This window comes from Balaenoptera borealis, assembly GCF_965194805.1.
Source record: "Balaenoptera borealis genome assembly, chromosome: 5".
NCBI lineage: Eukaryota > Metazoa > Chordata > Mammalia > Artiodactyla > Balaenopteridae > Balaenoptera > Balaenoptera borealis.
In genome coordinates, this window is record NC_138862.1 from 126,142,089 (window position 1) to 126,168,886 (window position 26,798).

Here is a 26,798-nt window from a genome sequence, read left to right on the forward strand (position 1 = left end):
AAATCCAGCACTTACTCAGGGATTTTTTTTTAAAGCTCTTAGTAAAGTAGAACTAGTATACTTATCCATCATGATACATAATGGCATAACACTTCAGAAGCATTCCCACAGAAGCAGGGAAATAGAAAAGAATGCTTACTCACCACTATTATTTTCTGATGGCATCAATCAAATATAGTTATAGAAAGGAGACTCAGTTTTCATTATTTTTTTTTTATTTTTTATTTTTAGAGATTGGAGTTTATTTATTTATTTATTTATTTATTTTTGGCTGTGTTGGGTCTCCGTTTCTGCGCGAGGGTTTTCTCTAGTTGCGGCAAGCCGGGGCCACTCTTCATCACGGTGCGCGGGCCTTTCACTATCACGGCCTCTCCTGTTGCGGAGCACAGGCTCAGTAATTGTGGCTCACGGGCCCAGTTGCTCCGCGGCATGTGGGATCCCCCAGACCAGGGCTCGAACCCGTGTCCCCTGCACCGGCAGGCAGACTCTCAACCACTGCGCCACCAGGGAAGCCCTCAGTTTTCATTATTGCAGGTGGTGTTACTGTATCCCTAGAAAATCCAGGAGAGGCATTTGAAAAGCTGTTAGAACTAATAAGTTCAGTAACGTAGCCCAGACTCAAAATAAACAAACCAAAGTACAGAGTTTTCTATATAACAGTTGTAATACAATGTAATGAAAAAAATACATATATATATATATTAAAATATGAGGGAAAAAAGATCTATTCACAAGAGAAACAGCTAAGGACATCTGCCCCCAAGGCTAACCTGAACCAGAAACATGAAGGATACTGAGGGCAGGGGCTCTGTCCTCTGCTGAGAGACTTGACCAAATGAAATATGAGCAGCTGCTCACTGGAATGTGCATTCACTGATTGGCTTTTCAGTGAGAATGCCAATGGGTGTTTTTCTTTATTTAACATGAGAAAGATATCCCAAGTTTCTCCTAGAAGACTGACCATGTGCTCAGAAAGCTCTCTCAGACATTAAAATGTAATTTTTAAAAACTTTTTTTAAAATTTATTTATTTGGTTGCACTGGGGCTTAGTTGCGGCAGGCGGGTTCCTTAGTTGCGTCTTTCCAGCTCCTTAGTTGTGGCATGTGAACTGTTAGTTGTGGCATGCATGCGGGATCTAGTTCCCTGACCAGGGATCGAACCTGGGCCCCCTGCATTGGGAGCGTGGAGTCTTAACCACTGCACCACCAGGGAAGTCCCTAAAATGTAATTTTTTAAAAAAGAGATTAAATGAGTGTGATAGGGACTCAAGACAGCACAATGGAACATAAAGTCTATGTGAAAGAAAATATACAGTAAGGGAAAAACAAAAAAAATCAGTGATGGGGGGTACAGATTATTTAATTAAAGGAAACAGGACAGTCACCTACGTATTTGAAGAAAAAAAATCAATATTTTCCTACCTTAGATAGCTCAGTCAATAAAATACTACAGATAAACCTTAGGAGTGAAGAATTCCCTTCAATTGCTGTTTCCTTTTACCTGCAGCTCCCTGCTTGAAATATTTCTAATATACAAAGAAAAATTACAGTAAGCTTAAATGTTGCCTTTATCCTTTAGCCGTGAACAAAGTAATTAAGCAAGGACCTACCCAAACTCTGACAGGGCCGCCCAGCCTTCCATACTGGACAGATAGACCTTTCTGGAGGCAGCTGACTGACTGATCAGAGAGAGGTCACGGTTCATATGAAAAAGGAACTGCATTTCCAAAGAAGGCCCTATCCTCCAGGTTTAGGCCACGTGGCTCTCCACTTAACGAAGGTAAAATTTTAAAGCCTCTGGTTCTCATGAGATTCAAGAGGAGAATGTGATAAAGCGAAAGAGCAGTCCACCTGAGGACAGGGAAGGGCTTTTGGAATGAAAACCGTCATCGCCACGTTAGTGCTCAGTGGAGATAGGCAGTAGGGAGGCTATTTCTTGCAACTAAATAGAGAATTAGGTCACCAGTGCAAGGAATGCTTCCAGAACGCAAGAAAAAAATAAGGATATGAAATCTGTGAGATGAGACAGAGAATTTATGCAAGAGACTAGAGCAGAGGAGCAGCGACACTCAAGAAACGACAGACGAAAGTACAGACGGACCCCGACTTACAATGGTTTGACTTACAGTTTTTCGACTTTATGATGGTGCAAAAGAGATGCGTATATAGTAGAAACTGTACTTCGAATTTTGAACTTTGATGTTTTCCTGGGCTAGTGATGTGTGGTACGATCCTCTCGTGATGCTGGGGCAGCGACAGTAGCCGCAGCTCCCATCAGCCACGCGATCATGAGGGTAAACAATTGATATACTTACAACCATTCTGTACCCATCCAACCATTCTGCAGTACAGTATCCAATAAATTCCAGGAGATATCCAGCCCTTTATTATAAAATTGGCTTTGTGTTAGAGGATCTTGCCCAACTGTAGGCTAATGTAAGTGTTCTGAGCATGTTTAAGGTAGGCAAGGCTAAGCTAAGATGTTCGGTAGATTAGGGGTATTAAGTGCATTTTTGACTAAATGATATTTTCAATTTATGATGGTTTATTTTCCACTTATGATGGGACTAATCCTGTCGTAAATCAAGGAAGAGCTGTAACCCTGAGATGAAAACTGGCTTTATTGCACATGGACGTGGGGAGTTTTAGTTGGATGAATACCTGGGCCTAATTCCTAGCAGCCAGACAGGAGCTGGGGGAGGTCCATGATTTGGAGGAGAATCCTCTCTATATGTTTGCCAACAGATCCAACAGGCAAACATTTAACATACTTGTTTAAAAGTATTCATACACATCAGTAGACAAATGAGCAACAAATATAAGCAGAAGGTTCACAAAAGGAGATACAGAAATATCTAATAAATAATAAAAATCACACAAGTCATTTTAAAAGCAAAATTTAAACCACAAGAAATTCCTACAAATTGACAGATGTTTTTAAGTTGAGTAGGCCCAGTACTGACCAGTACTGACCAGTGTGGGGAGAGATGAACTCTCTCATACTGTGCTGCAGTCTCTCTCCCTTTGCTCAAAATTTCTGAAAAGAAGTTTAGCAAGATGTGGCAAAATCACCCAAAACGTTGAAGCCAGTAGTTTTCCTTTTTAATAATTCATCTTAAAAATTTATCCAAAACTTGAAACCAAGATCTACAAAGATGGTCACAATATATTGATTCCAGCATAAAATTTTTAAAAATCTCTATTACTATAGAGCCATTAGAAATGGTGTTTTCAGAGTCCTAATGGCCAAGAAAAATGCTTATGATATAATCTAAATAAAGAAAATACAGGGCTTCCCTGGTGGCACAGTGGTTAAGAATCTGCCTGCCAATGCAGGAAACACGGGTTTGAGCCCTGGTCCCGGAAGATCCCACATGCCGCGGAGCAACTGGGCCCGTGTGCCACAACTACTGAGCCTGTGCTATAGAGCCCGCGAGCCACAACTACTGAGCCCACGTGCCACAAATACTGAAGCCCACGTGCCTAGAGCCCGTGCTCCGCAACAAGAGAAACCACCGTGGTGAGAAGCCCGCATGCCGCAACAAAGACCCAACACAGCCAAAAATAAACAAATAAATTAATTAATTTAAAAAAAAAAGAAGATAGAAAATTGAATCTACACTATATGAAGAAATAGAAGAAAAGACAAAGAAAGCTAACCAAAATTTAACCAAAATATAAACAGTATTAACCTCTTTGTTAATTTTGATTCTTTACACTTTCAGTATACTGAAGTATTTCTACAAAATACATTAATGTTCAATTTATTTTATAAATTTATAAACATATTTATAGTAAAAGTTATTATAAGGCTTATAGTAGTGTTTGTTCCATTCTTTCCCACCACTGATTCCTGGTTCCCAGGGCAATCACTTTTGACTTTTTTAGCTGTTTTCTCTGGTATTTGACTCCCTGTTTCTAAATAATAAGCTTATACTGTTGTTTCTTGAATTTTCAGATTCAGACAGTATCTATTGGCTTCCAACTATGTAAAAGGAGAATTTAGCATTCATACCTCCACCCTCACACTCATACTTCATCTCCACCATACACTCCCAAATTGATTAGCTCGCAGCTTTGCGTTAAATTAATACTTATTGTTTACATTTATGTCTGCTAAATCATTTTAACTAAACCGTGTATTACACTAAGATTTTATTGCCTCTCATATAAACTTTGGTTTTTCCTAGAGTTAATAATTGCTGCATTTATTTGTTTCCTTAGGTTCCTTATACCTATCACTAATTTAGTCCCAAATTTTCCCCCCAAAAAATTCTCTAAAACTCTTCTTAGTACAAACAAACTCATGGTAATCTGTCTATTCCATTTTGTTTCTGCTCATATCCTTCCTGGAGCCCTCAAGGTCCTATCTAGACAGCTAGCTCTCTATGCCTGCTACACCACTGTCGACTGGGATTTCCGAGCGCTGTTTTCCTGGGGATTCCCTTTGCCTATCTCCTGATTTGGAACCCTAGTTTCTTAGATCCGATGCCTTCTGCTATTTTTGGTTTACTCTCTTGTCTTGGTGGAGTGCATCCTCTAGCATCTTTCTGAGAAATAATCTATGGGAGATCAACTTCCTGAGACCTTACATATATGAACACAAGTTTATGCCACACTCCAATGCACAGATCAATAAACTATAGCCCATGGGCCAAATCTGGCCTATAGCTTGTTTTCATGCTTTCTGTGAGCTAAGAATGATATTTTTACATTATAAAAGGTTGTTTAAAAAGAGGAATAGGGGCTTCCCTGGTGGCACAGTGGTTAAGAATCCGCCTGCCAATGCAGGGGACACGGGTTCGAGCCCTGGTCCGGGAAGATCCCACATGCCGCGGAGCAACTAAGCCCGTGCACCACAGCTACTGAGCCTGCGATCTAGAGCCCACGAGCCACAACCACTGAGCCCAAGTGCCACAACTACTGAAGCCCATGCGCCTAGAGCCCGTGCTCCGCAACAAGAGAGGCCACCGCAATGAGAAGCCCGCGCACCGCAATGAAGAGTAGCCCCCGCTCGCCGCAACTAGAGAAAGCCCGCGTGCAGCAATGAAGACCCAACACAGCCAAAAATAAATAAATAAAATAAATAATTACAAAAAAAAAGAAGAGGAATAGGCCAGGACTTCCCTGGTGGTCCAGTGGTTAAGACTCTACACTTCCAATGCAAGGAGCACAGGTTCAATCCCTGGTCACGGAACTAAGATCCCACATGCCCTGTGGTGCAGCCAAAAAAAAAAAGAGAGAGAAATATGCCACCAAGAGTATATGCAGCCCACAAAGCCTACACTATTTAATATCTGTTCCTTAATAGAAAAAGTTTGCCAACGCCATCCTAATTAATTGGTTGTTTGGCCAAATATAGTATTCCATGCTGGAAATACTTTTCCTCTAATGTTTGAAGACTTGCTTCACTGTCTCCTGGATCCCAGAATTGCTGTTGAGAAGTCCAGTGCTGTCCCAGTTCTGTGTATACAATCTCTTATTTTCTCTCTGGGAACTTTTAGAATCTTCTCTTTAAAACTGGTGGTCTGAAATTTTACAGTGGTTTACCAGTGTGTTCTTTTATTCAGAGTGCTGAGCACTCAGAGGGTCTTTGACTGTGAAAACTTAGGTCCTTCTAGTCTGGGAAGATATTTGTGTTACTTCTTCGATGTTTTCCTCTCTCTGTTCTCTCTTTCAGGGATGTCTATTAGTTAGATGCTTCACCTCCCAGATCAATCTTCTAAGTTTATCTTCTTTTTAGCATATGATTTCCTCAAATGTATCTTACAGTTCTTCTCCTAACTTATTTTGTTGCTGCTGTCATCCACCAGAGTATAAGCTCCTTGAGGAAAAGAATTGGTCTGCCTCATCCCCACTGTATTTCCCCAGGACCCAGCACAGCACCTGGCATGTGATAGCCAGTTGGTGAATATTGTCAACTGAGTGAATATTCTTCTAATTTCTAAGAGCTTTGTCCTGTTTTCTGATTTTTTTTTTAATAAAAAAAAGCCATTCTTGTTTCATGGATGGGATATCATCTTTTGTCTTCTAAAAATATTATTTGGAGATTTTTGAAGCTTCCTTTTGCTTTCTGCCTTACCTTTGTGTCCCCCTAGTTCCTTTTCTCCGGACGGCTGTTTTGGTCTCTGTCTTTCATGGTCAGCACCTTTCTAAAACTGGTGTCTTCCTGAGCTGTCCACCCCCATCTGCTGATCAGGCCCTAAGTGTCATCCAGAAACTCTGGGTGTGTGGGTGAAGTTGGTGGGCCTGATGGCATATGTCCAGCCCCTAGGTCCAAGACCCCTGACTGTGTCTGTACATGTCCAGAGAGATGGCTCCAATCTGGTATTCTGGAAGCCAGATTTGACCCTCCTGTCTTAGGGATAGTAATCCCTCATCCCCTCAGCTATGCCTGGAAGTCAAGGGTCTCTCTGGTCCAACCTCGGCAGAAAGCAGAAATCTGGTCTTCTGCCAGGATGGGAGAACAAGCTCAGTGGTTGTATCCAAGGGCTCCTTAGACAAACCCTCAACTAGTCCTCCTGTGTTCGGGCCCTCTGGCACCCACCCCCACTGGGAGGTTGTTGGCTCCTCTGGGCTTCTGCCGTGCATGGCAGCTTGACCCTTACTGCCTTCCCTGCCTGCAGACTCTGCCGGCTCTGGTACCATTGTTCATCAGCTCTCCAGCTTCCAAAATTGTGTTGACCTTTCCCACCTACTGTTGTCTCCTTTCCCACTCTCTTTGCCCTTGTGATTTCATACTTCTTTTATTCCTTTACTGCCATTTTGTTAGAATTTCCAGAGGGGTAGAGATAAACAAAAAAGGAATTCTATCAGCCGTGTTAAACACATAGCCACGTATTACTATGATAACTCCAAGGGAAGGATGGGATAGCTTCATATTAATTGAAGTGCTGGCCATGTTATCCAGAATGAAAAGACAGGTTTGCATCCTTAAGGAGCTCTCAGCCTCACGGGAAAGACAAAGGCAAACAGATCATTACCATACAAGTGCTGTAATGGAGGTGTGTCTGGGCTGCATTGGGTCACCAGAGAAGTACCTCCATGCAGCAAGAGGGAGAGGGGGTCACCTGAGACAACACTGGGATTGTAGCATTGTGGAGAACAAAAGAGGCTTAAACTCATCACCATTTAGAGGGCAAGAAGGAGTTTTAGCTCAAACTGTTATTGTTATTGACTCTCCTCTCCTGGGAGCTATAACAAAGCATTGATTTCTCAGTGTACAACCTCCCCTGTCAAAATGAGCTAAACCATCCCAGGTGACACCTGAGTATCCAAGATGCTCAGCAGAGCTGCCTGGAGGGGCCCCTGGCCCCCCACCCCTGTAAAACAGAGATTAAGGTGAAGGTTAAATATATGTAAATTACCCAAGAGAGTCGGCACCCAACAGGAGTTAGTCCTCCTGACCCCCATTTCTTTTAAAGAGGAAAAGAGAAAGAACTAACGTCTTCCATGTCTGACATGAGACTCAGATGTGCAGAAGAATAACTGCCTTTGCTTTCTATAACACTTGACTTACTCTTAAGCCACCATTTCCATGAACGGTGAAAAGAAAATTGCTACTTTAAGGTAACTATCTTCTGATTTTAAGCTTATTCTCTTATAGGTCACTTTGCGATCAAGTTTCTCTTTTCCGCCTATTTTCCCAAGAGTAAGTTAAGCATCCGAGGTGGCTTATCATCCTGGCATCTGAAAAGGGGCATCTGGCCCTCAATGTCCTTCAGCCGAGGGGTCTGCCCTTGACCTTGGGCATTGGCCTCTATTCTCTCTGCCTCCACTATTGAGGCCTCCTCAGCTTCTCTTGGCTCAGGCACAACTGCTGCTATCTGGGCCCATGCTGGACTCTCCCTGGCACTGCCAACACCATGGCCTCTGTCTTTGGGCTGCACACCTTGTACCCTGTACCCCCGCCCAGTAGCCCTACTGACTGTTAATTCTCAGCCTCCCTCACTACTCCTCTTGAGGAACCTTGAGAATTTTTACTGGTTTCTACCATGCCCTGCTGGAGCTGAGGGGGACTTGGAAGGCACGGGAGGGGGTGTTTTCTGAAGCTCTCTCTGCCTGTACTCGACACACTGCCATTTCCACTGTGTTGATGCTGTTCTGTGTTGGCACAGGGCAATGGGAGATGGTCTCCTCCTAGAATTCCAGGTGGGAATCAAAATACAAGTCCGTCTGCTCTGCAGTTTCCAAACCCAACTGGACTTCTTCACTATGCCCTCTCGCACCCAACACACACCAGGTTTTGTCTCTGAAGGGTAGGAGGGTGTAGGGAGCAGGCCTCAACTCAAGTCTAAATGCTCCATCACACAAACATTTCCTACCAAGCTCTTCTCTGCTCTGCTGCTCATTTCTCCACCCACCCCGCCCCCAGCCCAGAAAGGGTCTTCCCTTTCCATTTTCATATTCTCTCCTTCTTACCGCCCTGTGGATTTTAGTAAAACTGTGTCCTCTGACTCCCTGGGCTCTGGTTCTTGACTTTTTTAAGGGTAACTTTTGCAACTTAAATAAATCTTCCTCTCTCAACAATGCCTGGATCTTCCAAATGAAAGCTTTGACCTTCACAAGCACTCCTCTGAAATGAGTTTCAGGAGCCAGTTCTGGAAGTCAAAAGCTGAATGTCCTCTCCTTAGTCTCAGCTGGTTCTGCCACCCCCCTGGGCAGTGGGAGCCTCAGCCTGCATGATGGAGGACCCTAGGGCAGCCAGGTTTTCCAGAGATGGAAAAATGCATCAGAGAACTTCCACCTTCCAGGGGACAGGCTGCACTCTTTGGATCAACTCTCCCACTAAAACAACAAGAAATGGTGGATAGAACATTTTTCAGACTTCACTTTTAAAATGGAAAAGACAGAGGGGATGTCTCAGACAAGCTAAGAGATAAACACCTGTAACTAGGGAGGTAAGTATGCCACCGGGACCCCTGGTGGGCACTTGACAGTACTGCTCACAAAGATTTGACTCAGTGGCCATACAAGCCAAGAGGGAAAGAATTCAAAGTTGGAGCCCTCCCAAGCTGGGAGCCTTATAGGTGACTTCTCCCACATGAAGCTAGATTCCCAGGAGCTGCACCCTCAGGACCAGGATGAACTAGATCTTAACCGACTTTCCTCCCCCAATCCTAGAGGACTTCAGAAAAGCCTTGGTGCCTTGACACTAAGGCAAGCAGAAGAAAAAGGAAAGCATAAAATATTGCTAGGAAGAAATGGCCACACATCAGCCCTCTGCCTGGATTAGTCAAAGAAGCGCAAGTTGAGGACTTGACTTAAGGTCATCCATGACTTTTAATAACTCCAGCCAGGTACCTGGCGAAAGCAAACATGAAGCCTCTCTGGAGGAAGGCATATCTATATTGGGCCTTGGGGAGCCCCCCAAATAACTAGTTAGTGGCATTGACCAGCACACAGTCAAAAACAGCTAAGTGCAAAAGAAACAGAACAATATGAATAGAACTAGCAGAATCAACAGACAGCAAAAATAACCTGTAGAGACTTTGAAATTTGCATTGTTAGATACAGATTATTTATTTATTTATTTATTTTTCTGCTTTTTGAAGTATAGTTGGTTTGCAATATTGTGTTAGTTACAGGTGTATAGCAAAGTGATTCAGCAGTATATATATATATATATATATATATTCTTTTTTTCAATACTTTTCCATTATACTTTATTACAAGATATTGAATATAGTTCCCTGTGCTATACAGTAAATCCTTGTTGCTTATCTATTTTATATATAGTAGTGTGCATCTGTTAATCCCATACTCCCAATTTATCCCTCCCCCCTTCCCCTTTGGTAACCATAAGTTTGTTTTCTACATCTGTGAGTCTGTTTCTGTTTTATAAATTAATTTGTACTATTTTTTAGATTCCATATATAAGTGATATCATATAATATTTGTCTTTCTCTGTCTGACTTACTTCACTAAGTATGATAATCTCTAGGTCCACCCATGTTGCTGCAAATGGCATTAGTTTGTTCTTTTTTATGGCTGAGTAATATTCCATTGTATATATGTACCACATCTTCTTTATCCATTCATCTGTCGATGGACACTTAGGTTGCTTTCATGTCTTACCTATTGTAAATAGTACCGCTATGAACATTGTTGTGCACAGATACAGATTTTTCAAGTTACGCTTATGTTTTTTTAAAAAAAAGGACTTATCAGATTTGATGAAGAATAAATCAGCACTTCTAGAAATGACAAATAAAATAAATAGAATTAAAAGTTCAATAAAGGTCAGCTAAGAACACATAATAATCCTACATGTCTGCACACCAAAAACCAGTCTCAAAATACATGAAGCAAAAACTGGTAAGAGCTGAAAAGCAAAATAGTCAGGTTCACAGTCACAGGTGGGACTTCAACACTCCACTTGCAGCAATTGACAGAAATGCTAGACAGAAAATCAGCAAGGATATAAAAGAACTGAACAACACCATCAACCAACAGGATCTAATTCATGTGTGTATAACTCTCCACCAACAACAGCAGAATACACATTTTTTTTCAAACACCCATGGAACATTCACTAAAATGGGCCATATTCTGAGCCATAAAGCTAACTTCAAGTTTTAAAGAACTGAAGTCATACAGATTATGGTCTCTGACCATAATGGAATCAAACTGAAATCAATAAAAGGAAAACAACAGGAAAATATTAAAACACTTGGAAATTAAACAACATACTGCTAAATAATCCATGGGTCAAAGAGACAGTCTCAAAAGAAATTTTTTAAAATACATGGAACTGAATGAAAGTAAAAATACAACATATTAAAATATGGCAAATAACGTGGCAGCTAAAGCATAATAGAGAAGGAAGTTTATAACACTAAATGCTTACTTTAGGGAAAAAAAGGAAAGGTCTCAAATCAAGAAATAAAAGGTGAGAGATTGGTTCAAGATGGCGGAGTAGAAGAACAAGCTCTCACTCCCTATTTCGAGAACACCGGAATCACAACTAACTGCTGAACAGGCGTTGACAGGAAGACACTGGAACTCACCAAAAAAGATACCCCACATGCAAAGACAAAGGAGAAGCCACGGTGAGATGGTAGGAGGGGCGCAATCACAATAAAATCAAATCCCATAACTGCTGGGTGGGTGACTCACAAACTGGAGAACACTTATACCACAGAAGTCCACCCACTGGAGTGAAGGTTCTGAGCCCCACGTCAGGCTTCCAAACCTGGGGGTCCGGCAACAGGAGGAGGAATTCCTAGAGAATCAGACTTTGAAGGCTAGTGGAATTAGATTGCAGGACTTTGACAAGACTGGGGGAAACAGAGACTCCACTCTTGGAGGGCACACACAAAGTAGTGTGCACATTGGGACCCAGGGAAAGGAGCAGTGACCCCGCAGGAGACTGAACCAGACCTACCTGCTAGTGCTGGAGGGTCTCCTGCAGAGGCGGGGGGTGAATGTGGCTCACCATGAGGACAAGGACACTGGCAGCAGAAGTTCTGGGAAGTACTCCTTGCCATGAGCCCCCCCAGAGTCCGCCATTAGCCCCACCAAAGAGCCCAGCTAGGCTCCAGTGTTGAGTCACCTCAGGCCAAACAATCAACAGGTAGGGAACCCAGCCCCACCCATCAGCAGTCAAGCGCATTAAAGTTTTACTGAGCTCTGCCCACCAGAGCAACAGCCAGCTCTAGCCACCACCAGTCCCTCCCATCAGGAAACATCCACAAGCCTCATAGATAGCCTCATCCACCAGAGGGCAGGCAGCAAAAGCAAGAACTACAATCCTGCAGCCTGTGGAACAAAAAACACATTCACAGAAAGATAGACAAGATGAAAAGGCAGAGGGCTATGTACCAGATGAAGGAACACGATAAAACCCCAGAAAAACAACTAAATGAAGTGGAGATAGGTAACCTTCCAGAAAAAGAATTCAGAATAATGATAGTGAAGATGATCCAGGACCTTGGAAAAAGAATGGAGGCAAAGCTCGAGAAGATGCAAGAAATATTTAACAAAGATCTAGAAGAATTAAAGAACAAACAAACAGAGATGAACAATACAATAACTGAAATGAAAACTACACTAGAAGGAATCAATAGCAGAATAACTGAGGCAGAAGAACGCGTAAGTGACCTGGAAGACAGAATGGTGGAATTCACTGTTGTGGAACAGAATAAAGAAAAAAGAATGAAAAGAAGTGAAGACAGCCTAAGAGACCTCTGGGACAACATTAAACGCAACAACATTCGCATTATAGGGGTCCCAGAAGGAGAAGAGAGAGAGAAAGGACCCAAGAAAATATTTGAAGAGATTATACTCAAAAACTTCCCTAACGTGGGAAAGGAAATAGCCACCCAAGTCCAGGAAGTGCAGAGAGTCCCATACAGGATAAACCCAAGGAGAAACACACTGAGACACATAGTAATCAAATTGGCAAAAATTAAAGACAAAGAAAAATTATTGGAAGCAGCAAGGGAAAAATGACAAATAACATACAAGGGAACTCCCAGAAGGTTAACAGCTGATTTCTCAACAGAAACTCTACAAGCCAGAAGGGAGTGGCATGATATACTTAAAGTGATGAAAGGGAACAGCTTACAACCAAGATTACTCTACCCAGCAAAGATCTCATTCAGATTCGATGGAGAAATCAAAAGCTTTACAGACAAGCAAAAGTTAAGAGGATTCAGCACCACCAAACCAGCTCTACAACAAATGCTAAGGGAACTTCTCTAAGTAGGAAACACAAGAGAAGAAAAAGACCTACAAAAACAAACCCAAAACAATTAAGAAAATGGTAATAGGAACATACATATCAATAATTACCTTAAACGTGAGTGGATTAAATGCTCCTACCAAAAGACACAGGCTTGCTGAATGGATACAAAAACAAGACCCATATATATGCAGTCTACAAGAGACCCACTTCAGACCTAAGGACACATACAGACTGAAAGTGAGGGGATGGAAAAAGATATTCTATGCAAATGGAAATCAAAAGAAAGCTGGAGTAGCAATACTCATATCAGATAAAGTAGACATTAAAATAAAGAATGTTACAAGAGACAAGAAAGGACACTACATAATGATCAAGGGATCAATCCAAGACGATATAACAATTATAAATATATATGCACCCAACATAGGAGCACCTATAGAGCACATAAGGAGCACATAACGCAACTGCTAACAGCTCTAAAAGAGGAGATCGACAGTAACACAATAACAGTGGGGGACTTTAACACCTCACTTACACCAATGGACAGATCATCCAAACAGAAAATTAATAAGGAAACACAAGCTTTAAATGACACAATAGACCAGATAGATTTACTTGATATTTATAGGACATTCCATCCAAAAACAACAGATTATACTTTCTTCTCAAATGCGCACAGAACATTCTCCAAGATAGGTCATATCTTGGGTCACAAATCAAGCCTCAGTAAATTCAAGAAAATTGAAATCATATCAAGCATCTTTTCTGACCACAACGCTATGAGATTAGAAATGAATTACAGGGAAAAAAACGTAAAAAACACAAACACATGGAGGCTAAACAATACATTACTAAATAACCAAGAGATCACTGAAGAAATCAAAGAGGAGATCAAAAAATACCTAGAGACAAATGACAATGAAAACACGATGATCCAAAACCTATGGGATGCAGCAAAAGCAGTTGTAAGAGGGAAGTTTATAGCTATACAACCCTACCTCAAGAAACAAGAAAAATCTCAAATAAACAATCTAACCTTACACCTAAAGGAACTAGAGAAAGAAGAACAAACAAAACCCAAAGTTAGCAGAAGAAAAGAAATCATCAAGATCAGAGCAGAAATAAATGAAATAGAAACAAAGAAAACAATAGCAAAGATCAATAAAACTAAAACCTGGTTCTTTGAGAAGATAAGCAAAATTGATAAACCATTAGCCAGACTCATCAAGAAAAAGAGGGTGAGGACTCAAATCAATAAAATTAGAAATGAAAAAGGAGAAGTTACAACAGACACCACAGAAATACAAAGCATCCTAAGAGACTACTACAAGCAACTCTATGCCAATAAAATGGACAACCTGGAAGAAATGGACAAATTCTTAGAAAGGTATAACCTTCCAAGACTGAACCAGGAAGAAATAGAAAATATGAACAGATGAATAACAAATAATAAAATTGAAACTGTGTTTAAAAATCTTCCAACAAACAAAAGTCCAGGACCAGATGGCTTCACCGGTGAATTCTATCAAACATTTAGAGAAGAGCTAACACCCATCCTTCTCAAACTCTTCCAAAAAATTGCAGAGAAAGGAAAACTCCCAAAGTCATTCTATGAGGCCACCATCACCCTGATACCAAAACCAGACAAAGATACTACAAAAAAAGAAAATTACAGACCAATATCACTGATGAAACTAAATGCAAAAATCCTAACAAAATACTAGCAAACTGAATCCAACAACACATTAAAAGGATCATACACCATGATCAAGTGGGATTTATCCCAGTGATGCAAGGATTCTTCAATATATGCAAATCAATCAATGTGATACACCATATTAACAAACTGAAGAAGAAAAACCATATGATCATCTCAAGAGATGCAGAAAAAGCTTTTGACATAATTCAACACACGTTTATGATAAAAAAAAAAAAAAGTCTCCAGAAAGTGGGCATAGAGGGAAACCACTTCAACATAAAAAAGGACATATACGACAAACCCACAGCAAACATCATTCTCAATGGTGAAAAACTTAAAGCATTTCCTCTAAGATCAGAAAAAAGACAAGGATGTCCACTCTCACCACTACTATTCAACATAGTTTTGGAAGTCCTAGCCATGGCAGTCAGAGAAGAAAAAGAAAAAGAATCCAAACTGGAAAAGAAGAAGTAAAACTGTCACTGTTTGCAGATGACATGATACTATACATAGAGAATCCTAAAGATGCCACCAGAAAACTACTAGAACTAATCAATGAATTTGGTAAAGTTGCATGATACAAAATTAATGCACAGAAATCTCTTGCATTCCTATACACTAATGATGAAAAATCTGAAAGAGAAATTAAGGAAACCCTCCCATTTACCATTGCAAAAAAAAGAATAAAATACCTAGGAATAAACCTACCTAGGGAGACAAAGGACCTGTATGCTGAAAACTATAAGACACTGATGAAAGAAATTAAAGATGACACCAACAGATGGAGAGATATACCATTGTCTTGGATTGGAAGAATCAATATTGTGAAAATGACTATACTACACAAAGAAATCTACAGATTCAGTGCAATCCCTATCAAATTACCAATGGCATTTTTTACAGAACTAGAACAAAAAATCTTAAAATTTGCATGGAGACACAAAAGACCCCGAATAGCCAAAGCAGTCTTGAGGGAAAAAAAACGGAGCTGGAGGAATCAGACTCCCTGACTTCAGACTATACTACAAAACTACAGTAATCAAGACAATATGGTACTGACACAAAAACAGAGATGTAGATCAATGCAACAGGATAGAAAGCCCAGAGATAAACCCACACACCTATGGTCAGCTAATCTATGGCCAAGGAGGCAAGGATATACAATGGAGAAAAGACAGTCTCTTCAATAAGTGGTGCTGGGAAAACTGAACAGCTACATGTAAAAGAATGAAATTAGAACACTCCCTAACACCATACACAAAAATAAACTCAGAATGGATTAGATACCTAAATGTAAGACTGGGAACTATAAACCTCTTAGAGGAAATATAGGAAGAACACTCTTTGACATAAATCACAGCAAGATCTTTTTTGATCCACCTCCTAGAGTAATGGAAATAAAAACAAAAATAAACAAATGGGACCTAATGAAACTTAAAAGCTTTTGCACAGCAAAGGAAACCATAAACAAGACAAAAAGGCAACCCTCAGAATGGAAGAAAATATTTGCTAACAAATCATCAGACAAAGGATTAATCTCCAAAATATATAAACAGCTCATGCAGCTCAATATTAAAAAAACAAACAACCCAATCCAAAAATGGGCAGAAGACCTAAATGGACGTTTCTCCAAAGACATACAGATGGCCAAGAAGCACATGAGAAGATGCTCAACATCACTGATTATTAGAGAAATGCAGATCAAAACTACAATGTGGTATCACCTCACACCAGTTAAAATGGGCATCATCAGAAAATCTACAAACAACAAATACTGGAGAGGGTGTGGAGAAAAGGGAACCCTCTTGCACTGTTGGTGGGAATGTAAATGGATACAACCACTATGGAGAACAGTATGGAGGTTCCTTAAAAAACTAAAAATAGAATTACCATATGACCCAGCAATCCCACTACTGGGCATATACCCAGAGAAAACCATAATTCAAAAAGACACATGCACCCCAATGTTCTTTGCAGCAGTATTTACAAAGCCAGGTCATGGAAGCAACCTAAATGCCCATCGACAGATGAATGGATAAAGAAGATGTGGTACATATATACAATGGAATATTACTCAACCATAAAAAGGAACGAAATTGAGTCATTTGTAGAGACGTGGATGCATCTAGAGACTGTCATACAGAGTGAAGTAAGTCAGAAAGAGAAAAACAAATATCGTATATTAACACATATATGTGGAACCTAGAAAATGGTACAGATGAACTGGTTTGCAGAGCAGAAATTGAGACATAGAAGTAGAGAAAAAACCTATGGACACCAAGGTGGGGAAAGCAGTGGGGGGTTGGGGGTGGTGGTGTGATGAATTGGGAGGTTGGGATTGATATGTATACACTGATGTGTATAAAATGGATGACTAATAAGAACCTGCTGTATAAAAAATAAAATTAAATTAAATTAAAAATGAAATAAAAGGCATACATGTAGGAAAAGAAGAAATAAAACTTTCTCTATTTGCATGTGACATGGTTGTCTATGTACACAATGCCAAGGAATCTGTTTTTTTTAGATCTCTTAGAATAAATGAGATAAAAATCAACAAACAAAGATCAATCTTGCTTATGTATATTAATAACAAGCATGTGAACCAAAATTAAAAACATAATACCATTAACAATTGATCTAAATAAAATGAAATACTTAGGTACAAATCAACAAAATATTTATATAATTTTCAAAATTATAAAATACTGAGAAAGAAATCAAAGAAGACCTAGACAAATGGAGATATTTACATGTTTTTAGATTAAAAGACTTTAAAAAAAACTTTCAATGAATAATTTGGAATCAGACTAGAGATAGAAAAATACAAACTTAGTGAACTGGAATATAGATCAAATGAAATTATGAAGAGTGGAGGAGAGAGAGAAAAAGATTTGTTTTTAATTCCAGAAGAGAGGGTAGGAGACATGGTGGTTACGTATACACAATCAGAGAGCTAGAAGAAGAGGGCAGAGCACAGGGGGCAGAGGCATTTTCTGAAGAGATAATAACTAAGAATTTTCCATGTCTAATAAAAGACACCAATCCCCAGATTTAAGAAACCCAGTGATCCCAAAGAAGGATAAACAGAAATTCCTGTGTAGACAAAGAAAATATTGAAAGCAACCAGAGAAGTACAGATTATCTTCACAGGAACGGCAGATAGATTATAGATGGCTTCTCAATAGCATCAATTGAAAGTCAAAAAAATGTAGAACCGTAACTTCAAAGTACTGAAGGAAAATGATTGCCAATCAGTTAGTTCATATACAGTGAAAATATATTTTGGGAGTGAGGGTAATATCTTGAAAATGTCTTTCACGCATGAGGTCACTACCTTAAGGAAATTCTATGGGATATATTCTGTCAGAAGGAGAGTGATTCCCGGAGAGCAGGTCTGATATGCAAAGAGAAATGGAGTGCAAAGAAAATGGCAAATACATGGGTAAATTTAAGTGAGCATTGGTTGTATAAAACAGAATGATAAGGTCTAATAGGGTTAGGGAAAACAATAGGCTTAAAATATGTACAAGACTAGCATGGACAGAGCTCTCTAGTCCCCATGTTGTTGAGGAAGAGGGGAAAGGTCTTCATTTACTTTGGATGTGAGACTATATATAATTCCAATCCGAGAGAAAAAAAATGAAATAAAGCCTAAACACAGGCAGGACAAGAGGAAAAAATAACATAGACTTGTGTGGGAAGAAAGAAAATATAAGTTGGTAGCTTTAAACTTAAATCTGTTAGCATTCACGTTAAATGTAAGTGAACTTAACGTTCCAATTAAGAGTCAATAACTGTCAAATTTGACCCCCAAATTTTTTTAATCCAGCTTTAGGCTATTTACAAAAGACTTTCCTAAAACAAAAGTATAGAAAGATTGAAAGTAAAAGGGTGAAAAATATATGACATGCATATACTAATCAAAATAAAACTGTTGAGACTATAGTACTATCAGGCATATAGACTTTAAGTAAAAACTATTACTAGAGAGAAAGAGGCTTGATTCACAGATATGTAAGAATCATAAATATATAGGAACTTAAATAACATATTTTAATAACATATTAAAATATATGAAACAAAAGTTGAAAGAACTAAAAAGAAAAAATAGAAAAATTCACAGTCATAGTGGGTATCTCAATATGTTGGGTAATGAGGAAAAACACTTCTAAATAGTTCATGGATCAAAAAGTCGTAATAATAAAAATTAGAAAGTATTTTGAACTGAATGATCATGAAAACACTACATATCAAAAAGTAAATGCAAGTAAAGTCATGCTTAAAGGATACAAATAAAGTCGTGCTCAGAGGGAATTTTTATAGCCAGAACTGTGTGTATTAGAAAATAAGTTAAATGGCAAGTTAGCTGAGTATCCATCACCAGGAGTTAGAAAAAGAACAGCAAAATAGCACCAAGAAAGTAGGAGGATAGAATTAATAAAAATAAAACAGAAATTGATGAAATGGAAAACAAACATTCAGTAGAGAAGATCAATAAAGCCAAAAGTTGGTTCTTTGAAAAGACTAATAAGATTACAAACCTCTAGCAAGATTGAGCAAGGAAAAAGAATGGAAACACAACCAACATTAGGAATGAAAAGAACATCACTACAGATGGTGTCAACACTAAACAGATAAGAGAATATTGGAAACAACCTTATGCCAGTACATTTCAAAATTTAGATATAATGAAAAGAATCCTAGAAAAAATGCAAGTTGCCAAAAATTATAATGAAGAAATAAAAATCTGAATCATTTTACAACCATTAAAGAAATTAAATCATTAGTCAAAAAATTTCACACAAATTAGACTCCAGCCTCATGAAGACTTCACTGATGGGTTCTAGAAAACACTTAACGGAAAAGATGTTATTTCAATCTTATACAAGCTATTTCAGAGCATAGAAAAAGAGGGGACTCCCAACACTTTTTATGAGGCTAGCATGACCTTGATACCAAAACCTGATTAGGACATTAAGAGAAAATAAAATTATAGACTTCTCTTGCTTCCTAAAAAATATATTAGCAGAGTGAATCCATCAACACATTAAAAAGATAATATATCTTGACCAAACCGAGTTTATCTTAGGAATGCAATGTTAAAGATTAGAAGGTTAATCAATGCAATGCACTGTATTAACTGACTAAAGGAAAAATATCAAAGTAATTTCAAGAGTTTCAGAGAATTCATTTATGACAAAAGCTCAAACTATGACCAGCTGGGAATGTCTCTTTTTTATTTTATATAAGTAACATTGATATATAACATTACGTAAGTTTCATGTGTACAATATTTCTACTTTTGTATACCCTACAAAGTGCTCACCATCAAAGATTTAGTTTCCATCTGTCACCATACAGGAGACATGTATGGTAAAGGAGACTGATCTCCTTTACCCATTTCACCCTCCCTACACCCCTCCCCCTCTGGTAACCACTACTCTGTTCTTTATATCTACAGGTTTGTGTTTGTTTTTGTTCGGTTTGGTTTGTTCATTATTTGTTTTGTTTTGTTTTTTAGTTTATTAGTTTTTTATATTCCACATATGAGTGAAATTATACAGTATTTGTCTTTCTTCATCTGACTTATTTCACTTAGCATAATACCCTCAAGGTCCATCCATGTTCTAACAAATGGCAAGATTTCATCTCTTTTCTGGCTGAGTAGTATTCCATTGTGTATGTATGTGTGCATATATATATATACACACCACAACTCCTTTATCCATTCATCTGTTGATGGGCGCTTAGGTTGCTTCCATGCCTTGGCTATTGTAAATAATGCTGCAGGGAACATAGGGGTATGTATATATTTTCAGATTAGTATTTTTGTATTCTTTGGAAACATATACAGAAGTGGGATAGCTGGATTGTATGGTAGTTCTATTCTTAATTTTTTGAGGAATCTCCATACTGTCTTCTGTAGTGGCTGCACCAATTTACATTCCCACCAACAATGCAAGAAGGTTCCCTATTCTCCACATCCTCACCAACACATATTTCTTGTCTTTTTTGATAATAGGCATTCTGACAGGTGTGAGGTGGTATCTCATTGTGGTTTTGATTTGCATTTCCATGATATTTAGTGATGTTGAGCATCTTTTCATGTGCCTGTTGGTCATCTGTACTTCTTCTTTGGAAAAATGTCCATTCAGCTCCTATGCCCATTTTCAAATTGTTTTTTTTTATTGTTGAGTTATATGTGTTCTTTATATATTTTGGATATTAAATGTCTCTTTTAAAATAACATATTTGTCAGGATAGACCAGGCTAAGTTGCAGTAACAAATCCCCCAAGTTGAGGAACTTAACACATTAAATAAAGTTTATCTCTCATCAAATAAATCCTGTGTGGGTTCAGAAGATCTACAGGGCAGTTCCCTTCCAAGCTGTGTCTCGGGTATCCTGGTAGGTCCCATATGCTTTGCTATCTTAATTGCAGCTTTCAGATTCACTATGAAGAGCTAGAGCGTCATGCAAGAGTTTTTATGGCCAAGTCTACATGGGGCATACATCACTTTCACCCACATCCCAATGACTATAACTCATTCAAATCACAAAAACACAACCTAATTTCAAGAGGAACAGAAATATTAGCTTCCTATATGCCCAGAAAGAGGAAAACTAAAAATGGGTCTTAATGAACACATGGCATGGTCTCTGCCACAACTGAAAAAGGATATCTACAGAAAACTTGCAGCAAACATCATACGTAATAATGAAACTTGAAAGTTTTTCCTCTGATAGTGGGACTAACACAAGGATGCCTGCCAACACCATCTCTATACAGCATTATTCTAGAGGTCTTAAACAATGCAACAAGAAAAATAAAATTTAAAAGGATTGGAAATGAAATGGCAAAATTGTCAGTATTTTCAGATGGTATTATTTTGGACATAGAAGATTCAAAAGACTCTGCAGATAAACTATTAGAATTAATGAGAGAGTTTAGCAAATTTACTAGATACACATTCAAGATACCTAAATCAATTATATTTCTACATATCAACAGCAGGAAAAAAAGTACTTTAAAAATGCCATTTATAGTGGCATCAAAAAATCAAGAATCTAGGAATAAATCTTACAAAAGATGTGTTAAGTGCGCTACAAGAAAAATTGTAAAATTTTATTTAGAAACATTTAAGAAAACCTAAACAAATGGAAAGATATACCATGCTCGTGGATTGGAAGACTCATTATTGTAAAAATGTCAGTTCTCCCTAAATTGAATTATAGATTTGATTCAATTCCTATCAAATTTCAGCATTTTTTGGGGGGGGCTGGGGAGCTGTTTCATCTTTGTGGAACTTGACAAGTGCTTTCTACAATTTATGTGGAAAATACAAGAAGTCAAGAATTGCGAAGACACTCTTGAAGAACAGGTGGGAGGATTTACTTAACCAGATATCAAGATGTGTACTAAAGCTCTGTTAAACAAGGCAGCGTGACGTTGTACAAGGATGGCAAATACAGCCACATAACAGAACAGAGAGCGGAGAAACAGGCCCATGCGCAGATGGACACTGGGAGTTCCACACGGGTGACAATGCACAGCAGCGGGGCAGAAGAGGTCTTTTTGGTAAATGATGCTGGAATAATTGACTATCCAAATGGAAAATAATTTAATAGGACGCACATCATGCACAGAGACACAAATGTGAAAAACAAAACTATAAAGCTTTTATGAGATAATACAGGAAAATATCCTCATAACACAAAATGCACTAGCCATAAAGGAAAAAAACTAACAACCCAACTACATAAAAATTAAGAACGTTTGTTTTCACAGGATTCCATAAAAAGAATAAGACAAGCCATCAAGTGAGAGAAGGTATTTATGACATATATAACCAACCAACAAAGGGCTAATATTTGGAATAGATGAAGAACTTTACAAATCAATGATAAAAAGGTAGACAACCGAAAATATAGGCAAAAGATTTGAACAGGCACTTAAGCGCGAATGTTTAATAATATATATGAATAAATGCTCAGGCTCATTGGTTAGCAGGAAAAGGAACATTAAAACCACAATGAGATATAACTACACATCCATCAGATGGGAAAATCCTGACAATAACCCTGTATGGCTATTTGCTCGATGGTGTGAAGCAAGTGAACGCTCATACACCGCTGGTTGGAGAGTAAATATCTATAACCATTTTAGAAAATTGTTTGGCATTATCTAGTAAAGCTGCAAATACATCTACCCAATGACTTGGCAGTTCCACTCTTAGGTACATATCCTAAGAAATATATGCTTGTGCACACAGGGAGACTTGTGCAAGCATTTTCATAGCAGCATTGTTGGTAACTGTCTAAAACCAGAATCAAACCAAATCCATCAACAGTAAGATAGATCAATTCTTTCGTATATAATCATGCAAAAGAATATCATGCAGCAATAAAACTGGTTGGACTACATGAATTTTATCAAAGTGAAAAAGGCTTAATGAAAGAATACATTCAGTACGACTCCATATTTAAAAGTTTCAAAAGCAGGCAAAATCAACCTGTGTTTTTTAAGGATGCATAAATACATGGTAAAGCTATAAAGAAAGCAAGAGAATTAATATTATAAAAGTAAGAATAGTGATGAGCTTCCATCAGAGTGTGGAGGCTGTGATAGGGAATTTCTGTATCTTAACCTAGGTGAGGATTAGAACAGGATATACTTTATAACTCTTTGTCAAACTCTATGCCCTTTTATATGCATATGATATTTTATAATACAATTTTTTTAAATGTATCATATACAAAGTCAAAATATTATCTCCCCTCATAAACATTATCTAATTTTGTCCTTACCACAAGGTCCTGCCAAGCAGGTATTATCCCATTTTACAGGTAGGAAAACTGAAGTTCAAATGGCTAAGTGTTTTATTTTTGCAAATAGTTTGGTAATTTGCCTAAGACATCCTAGTGAGTGATAGAACTAGAGCTTCACCCAAGTCCCACCCACAGTCTCTCTGAGGCCCATTCATACTCTTTCCATGGTGGTTCTCTGTAGCTTCTACAATTCACTGCAGCTCTAAACCTATGATGCCCCATTCTTCAGTCACTGAGCCATGCAACATCTCTCATAAGACAGCTCACATCTTTTCCAAAGTAGGCCTTCCCATTCCCTTAACAGCACAGTCCTCCAAAGCCAATGGTGGGCCTGTGCAGTGAGTCTGCATCCCATCACCCACCCACCTGGTCCAGGCTAAATGTCATCCCTTCCTCTTTGATCCACAAAATCCCCTGTTTGAGCTAAGAAACCATGTGTAACTGTTGTCCCAAACATGGTTAGAGGACAGTAGTGCCCCTGTAAGTCCCACGCAGGGGGAGTCATCGTGTTCCTGCAACATATTCTGACCCTAACCGTCCACATTGCTATCTGGGAGCCTTGCCTCAGCTCTGCCCCCACGGCATCCTCTCAGCTACTCCAGGGTGTAGAAGCCTCTGGAGGAGAGGCACATGGTTCCTGAGGTAGCACCTTTACCTGGCCCAAGGGAGCTGGCCCGCCCAGCAGAGAATGCTAGGGTCTGATCCCACTCAGGACGAGACCCCAAGATTTTTAGCACCTGCCTGAATTCCAGCTGCCAGGTGACAAGGTCCTGTACCAGCAACACCACTGCTCTCTGCTGCCTAGGCAGGTACCAGGTGATCGGGGGTATCATCTCTCCTGTCAATGACAACTACGGAAAGAAGGGCCTCGTGGCTGCCCGGCACCGGGTGGCCATGGCCCGGCTGGCCCTGCAGACGTCCGACTGGATCCAGGTGGACCCCTGGGAGAGCGAGCAGGTGCAGTGGACGGAGACAGTCAAGGTGCTGAGGTAACGGTGGGCATGTGCTCTTGGGATGAGCAGGGGCCACGGTTGCGTCTGCAGAGCCCACAGGGTGACAGGCAGGGATGGAGTGTTGAGTGGGGCTTCAGCCAGCCCCTCTCACCCAGGTCCTGCAACTGTTTCTCCTTAGAGGGAGAGAGACCAACAGATTCACATTCTCAGCGAGGTCCTAAGAGAAAAAATCACAAACTACTGCCCTTCAGGGTACACTTTGTGGGAAAGCCCCATCTTGTTTCAGGGGGTTGTAGCATCTAGGCTCCAGGGCCACCACTCGGTAGCTCTGTGGCATGAGGCACATGACATTTCTCCGGGACACATTTCTCACTTGCAAAACGGGGACAGCATAACCTAATGAGCATTACGAAAATGTAAATCACTTTTCTGACCCAGAACCAAATAATCATACTCAGTAAGTGAGACCCTTTATTATTGTCATCACTGACTAGGTTGAAAACTGCATCTACATAATAGGCCATCTTTTCCAAGGGTACAGATCCTAGGTTCTATAAATCTAGACTTTAAGAAAAAACTATGAATCTAGAAATAATTACACAGGATTTTTTTTTTTCCTTTAGAATTGCTATTAGCATTCAGCATAAGTAATGCAGCCATTTAAAAGCCCTGTATTTTAGGACAATGGGTCTCTGACTTTCGTCTGGGAAGCTTTCCTGGGAGATCGCTAGAGAAGCAAGAGGTCCCACTTGTCCCACCTGTCAGAGGGGATTGTGAGGTGGGCCTGCCTGTCACTAATGACAGCCAGCTCTGCCGGAAAGATTGCAAACTGTGGGCTGTGTCTTGATCTATGTGGAAGCACTAGGGTTGTCAGAGAATAGGAGACACAAGGGACCAGGTTGAATGATTGACAGCCCTGTCCATAATTTGGATTGGTTTTTATTCTTTACTAATCTTCAAAGTCACTTGGGAGAAAAATGTCTGCCTTTTTAAGCAAAGGTAAACATCTAGTTTCCACATCCTGGTTCTTATTACTTACCCTTTACTGGGGAAATAACCAGCTAGAAGCATTCCTCAGTTACAGTGCTACTTCAAAATCTGTTGTCAAATTGAAGGAGAGCAAATATGAAATAATTGTTAGATATATGCTTCTCTTTTTTTTTTTAACTTAAGTAATAAATTTACACCTAGATCACCCTTTTAGAATAAACAGTGTAGTCAGCTCTCATTTATCTAGGCTAACAGAGGGGAGTAGAAACAAATCAGATAATCCAACAAATCATTTAGCTTTAATATGTAGTCAGAAACCAAGAGACACTCTCCTTTTCCACCCTGTGAGGGGCAGTGTGGCCTCGGGCCCAGATCTTGGAGCCAAATTTACTAGAGAAGTGACTTGATGTAAATGAGTTAGCCTCTCTGAGCCTCAATTCCTCACCTAATAACATGGGGACGACACCACCTACGTCACTGGGATACTGTATGAACTACATGAGATGATGTCGGAAAACACCTGGTTTATAGTAGGTGCTTAATAATGTTAGCTACCTTCCCTGCATCCCTAACGGGCCCATAATGTCTACTCATAACAGATAAGCCATTCACAGGTAAGTAGGATTTGACCGCAGTACCACGTAATTAATATCCTGCTGCAAAATGCAGACCTAAGATTTTACAGGACACATTCTTTTTCTTTTTTTTACTGTACCCTTTAGACAAGTGCTTCTCAGCCCTGGCTGCACCTTGAATCACCTAGGGAGTTTTCAAAAGTACGGAAGGCTGAGTCTAACCCCAGAGACTGAGATGTCATTGGTCTAGGACGGGGCCTTAGGATTTTTAAGAGCTCCCTGGTGATTCTAATGTGTGGCCAGGGTTGAGATCCACAGCCCCAGTCACCAAGTGTGTGAATCATGCTTATGATTAGTACTGGGACCAGTCCAAACCAGTGGTCTCAATCTTGGCTGTAGGAATCACCTGGGAAGCTATTTCTAAATGCTCAACCTCCCCTACCTGAGATTTTGATTTTTCTGGGGCAGGGTCTAGGCATGGGTACTTTTCAAGGTCCCCAAATGATTTATTTTGTGCAGCCAAGGTTGAGAATCCACTGATATAGTCAACACTGTTTTATCAGATAGCTGATTAAGATTTTGTTTCAGCATTTGGGGTGGGCTTCATTCGAACATTTGTTTAATTACTAATGTTTTCCTAAAATTCCCAAAAACATTTTTTTAAGATAGAAAATCTGGTTAAAATTGTAAAGTTAGGTGATTCTAGAAGCATTGTAGAAATCCACCCCACCCTTTGCTCCATTTAGTATCCTCTTGGTGGACTCAGCAGTGAATCTACATCATGGTGACAGTGACATATGTCACTATGAAGTCAATTCACTGTAGGGCTTATTGAGTATTCTTTTTCTCCTTATTAGGTTTTTTTATTTTTACTCTAATTTTAAAAAAAAATCTGGGCCAGCTTTCATGCTTTTAGGGCACTTGATAACTGATTTCACTTGCCCTTTCCCCATGCTGGGGGAGGGCCTCGGTCACGATGCCATTTGATGTGGTCCAGCAGCAGCTCATGTGCCCCTGGGCAAATACGGTCTTATGTCGTCCTCATTTTACAGATGAGTAAACT

The 26,798-nt window shown here is 39.5% G+C and overlaps 1 protein-coding gene and 1 long non-coding RNA gene across 4 annotated transcripts in view; one reads left to right on the plus strand and one right to left on the minus strand.

Moving 5' to 3' along the window:
* NMNAT3 (nicotinamide nucleotide adenylyltransferase 3) overlaps positions 1 to 26,798 on the plus strand; it is a 115,125-nt gene that overhangs the window by 78,254 nt on the left and 10,073 nt on the right. For 2 of the 3 annotated variants that reach the window (XM_082392402.1, XM_082392403.1), the window contains exons 3-4: positions 22,178 to 22,219; positions 24,023 to 24,206. In XM_082392402.1, the coding sequence (XP_082248528.1) occupies positions 22,178 to 22,219; positions 24,023 to 24,206 (226 nt within the window). The remainder of the gene's footprint in view (positions 1 to 22,177; positions 22,220 to 24,022; positions 24,207 to 26,798) is intronic. The other variant, XM_082392404.1, reaches the window with a different exon arrangement.
* LOC309628886 lies at positions 3,597 to 9,581 on the minus strand. The gene is made up of 3 exons (XR_014244767.1): positions 8,758 to 9,581; positions 5,123 to 8,464; positions 3,597 to 4,751 (listed from the first exon to the last, which is right to left on the minus strand). It is a non-coding gene; the product is annotated as an uncharacterized lncRNA (long non-coding RNA).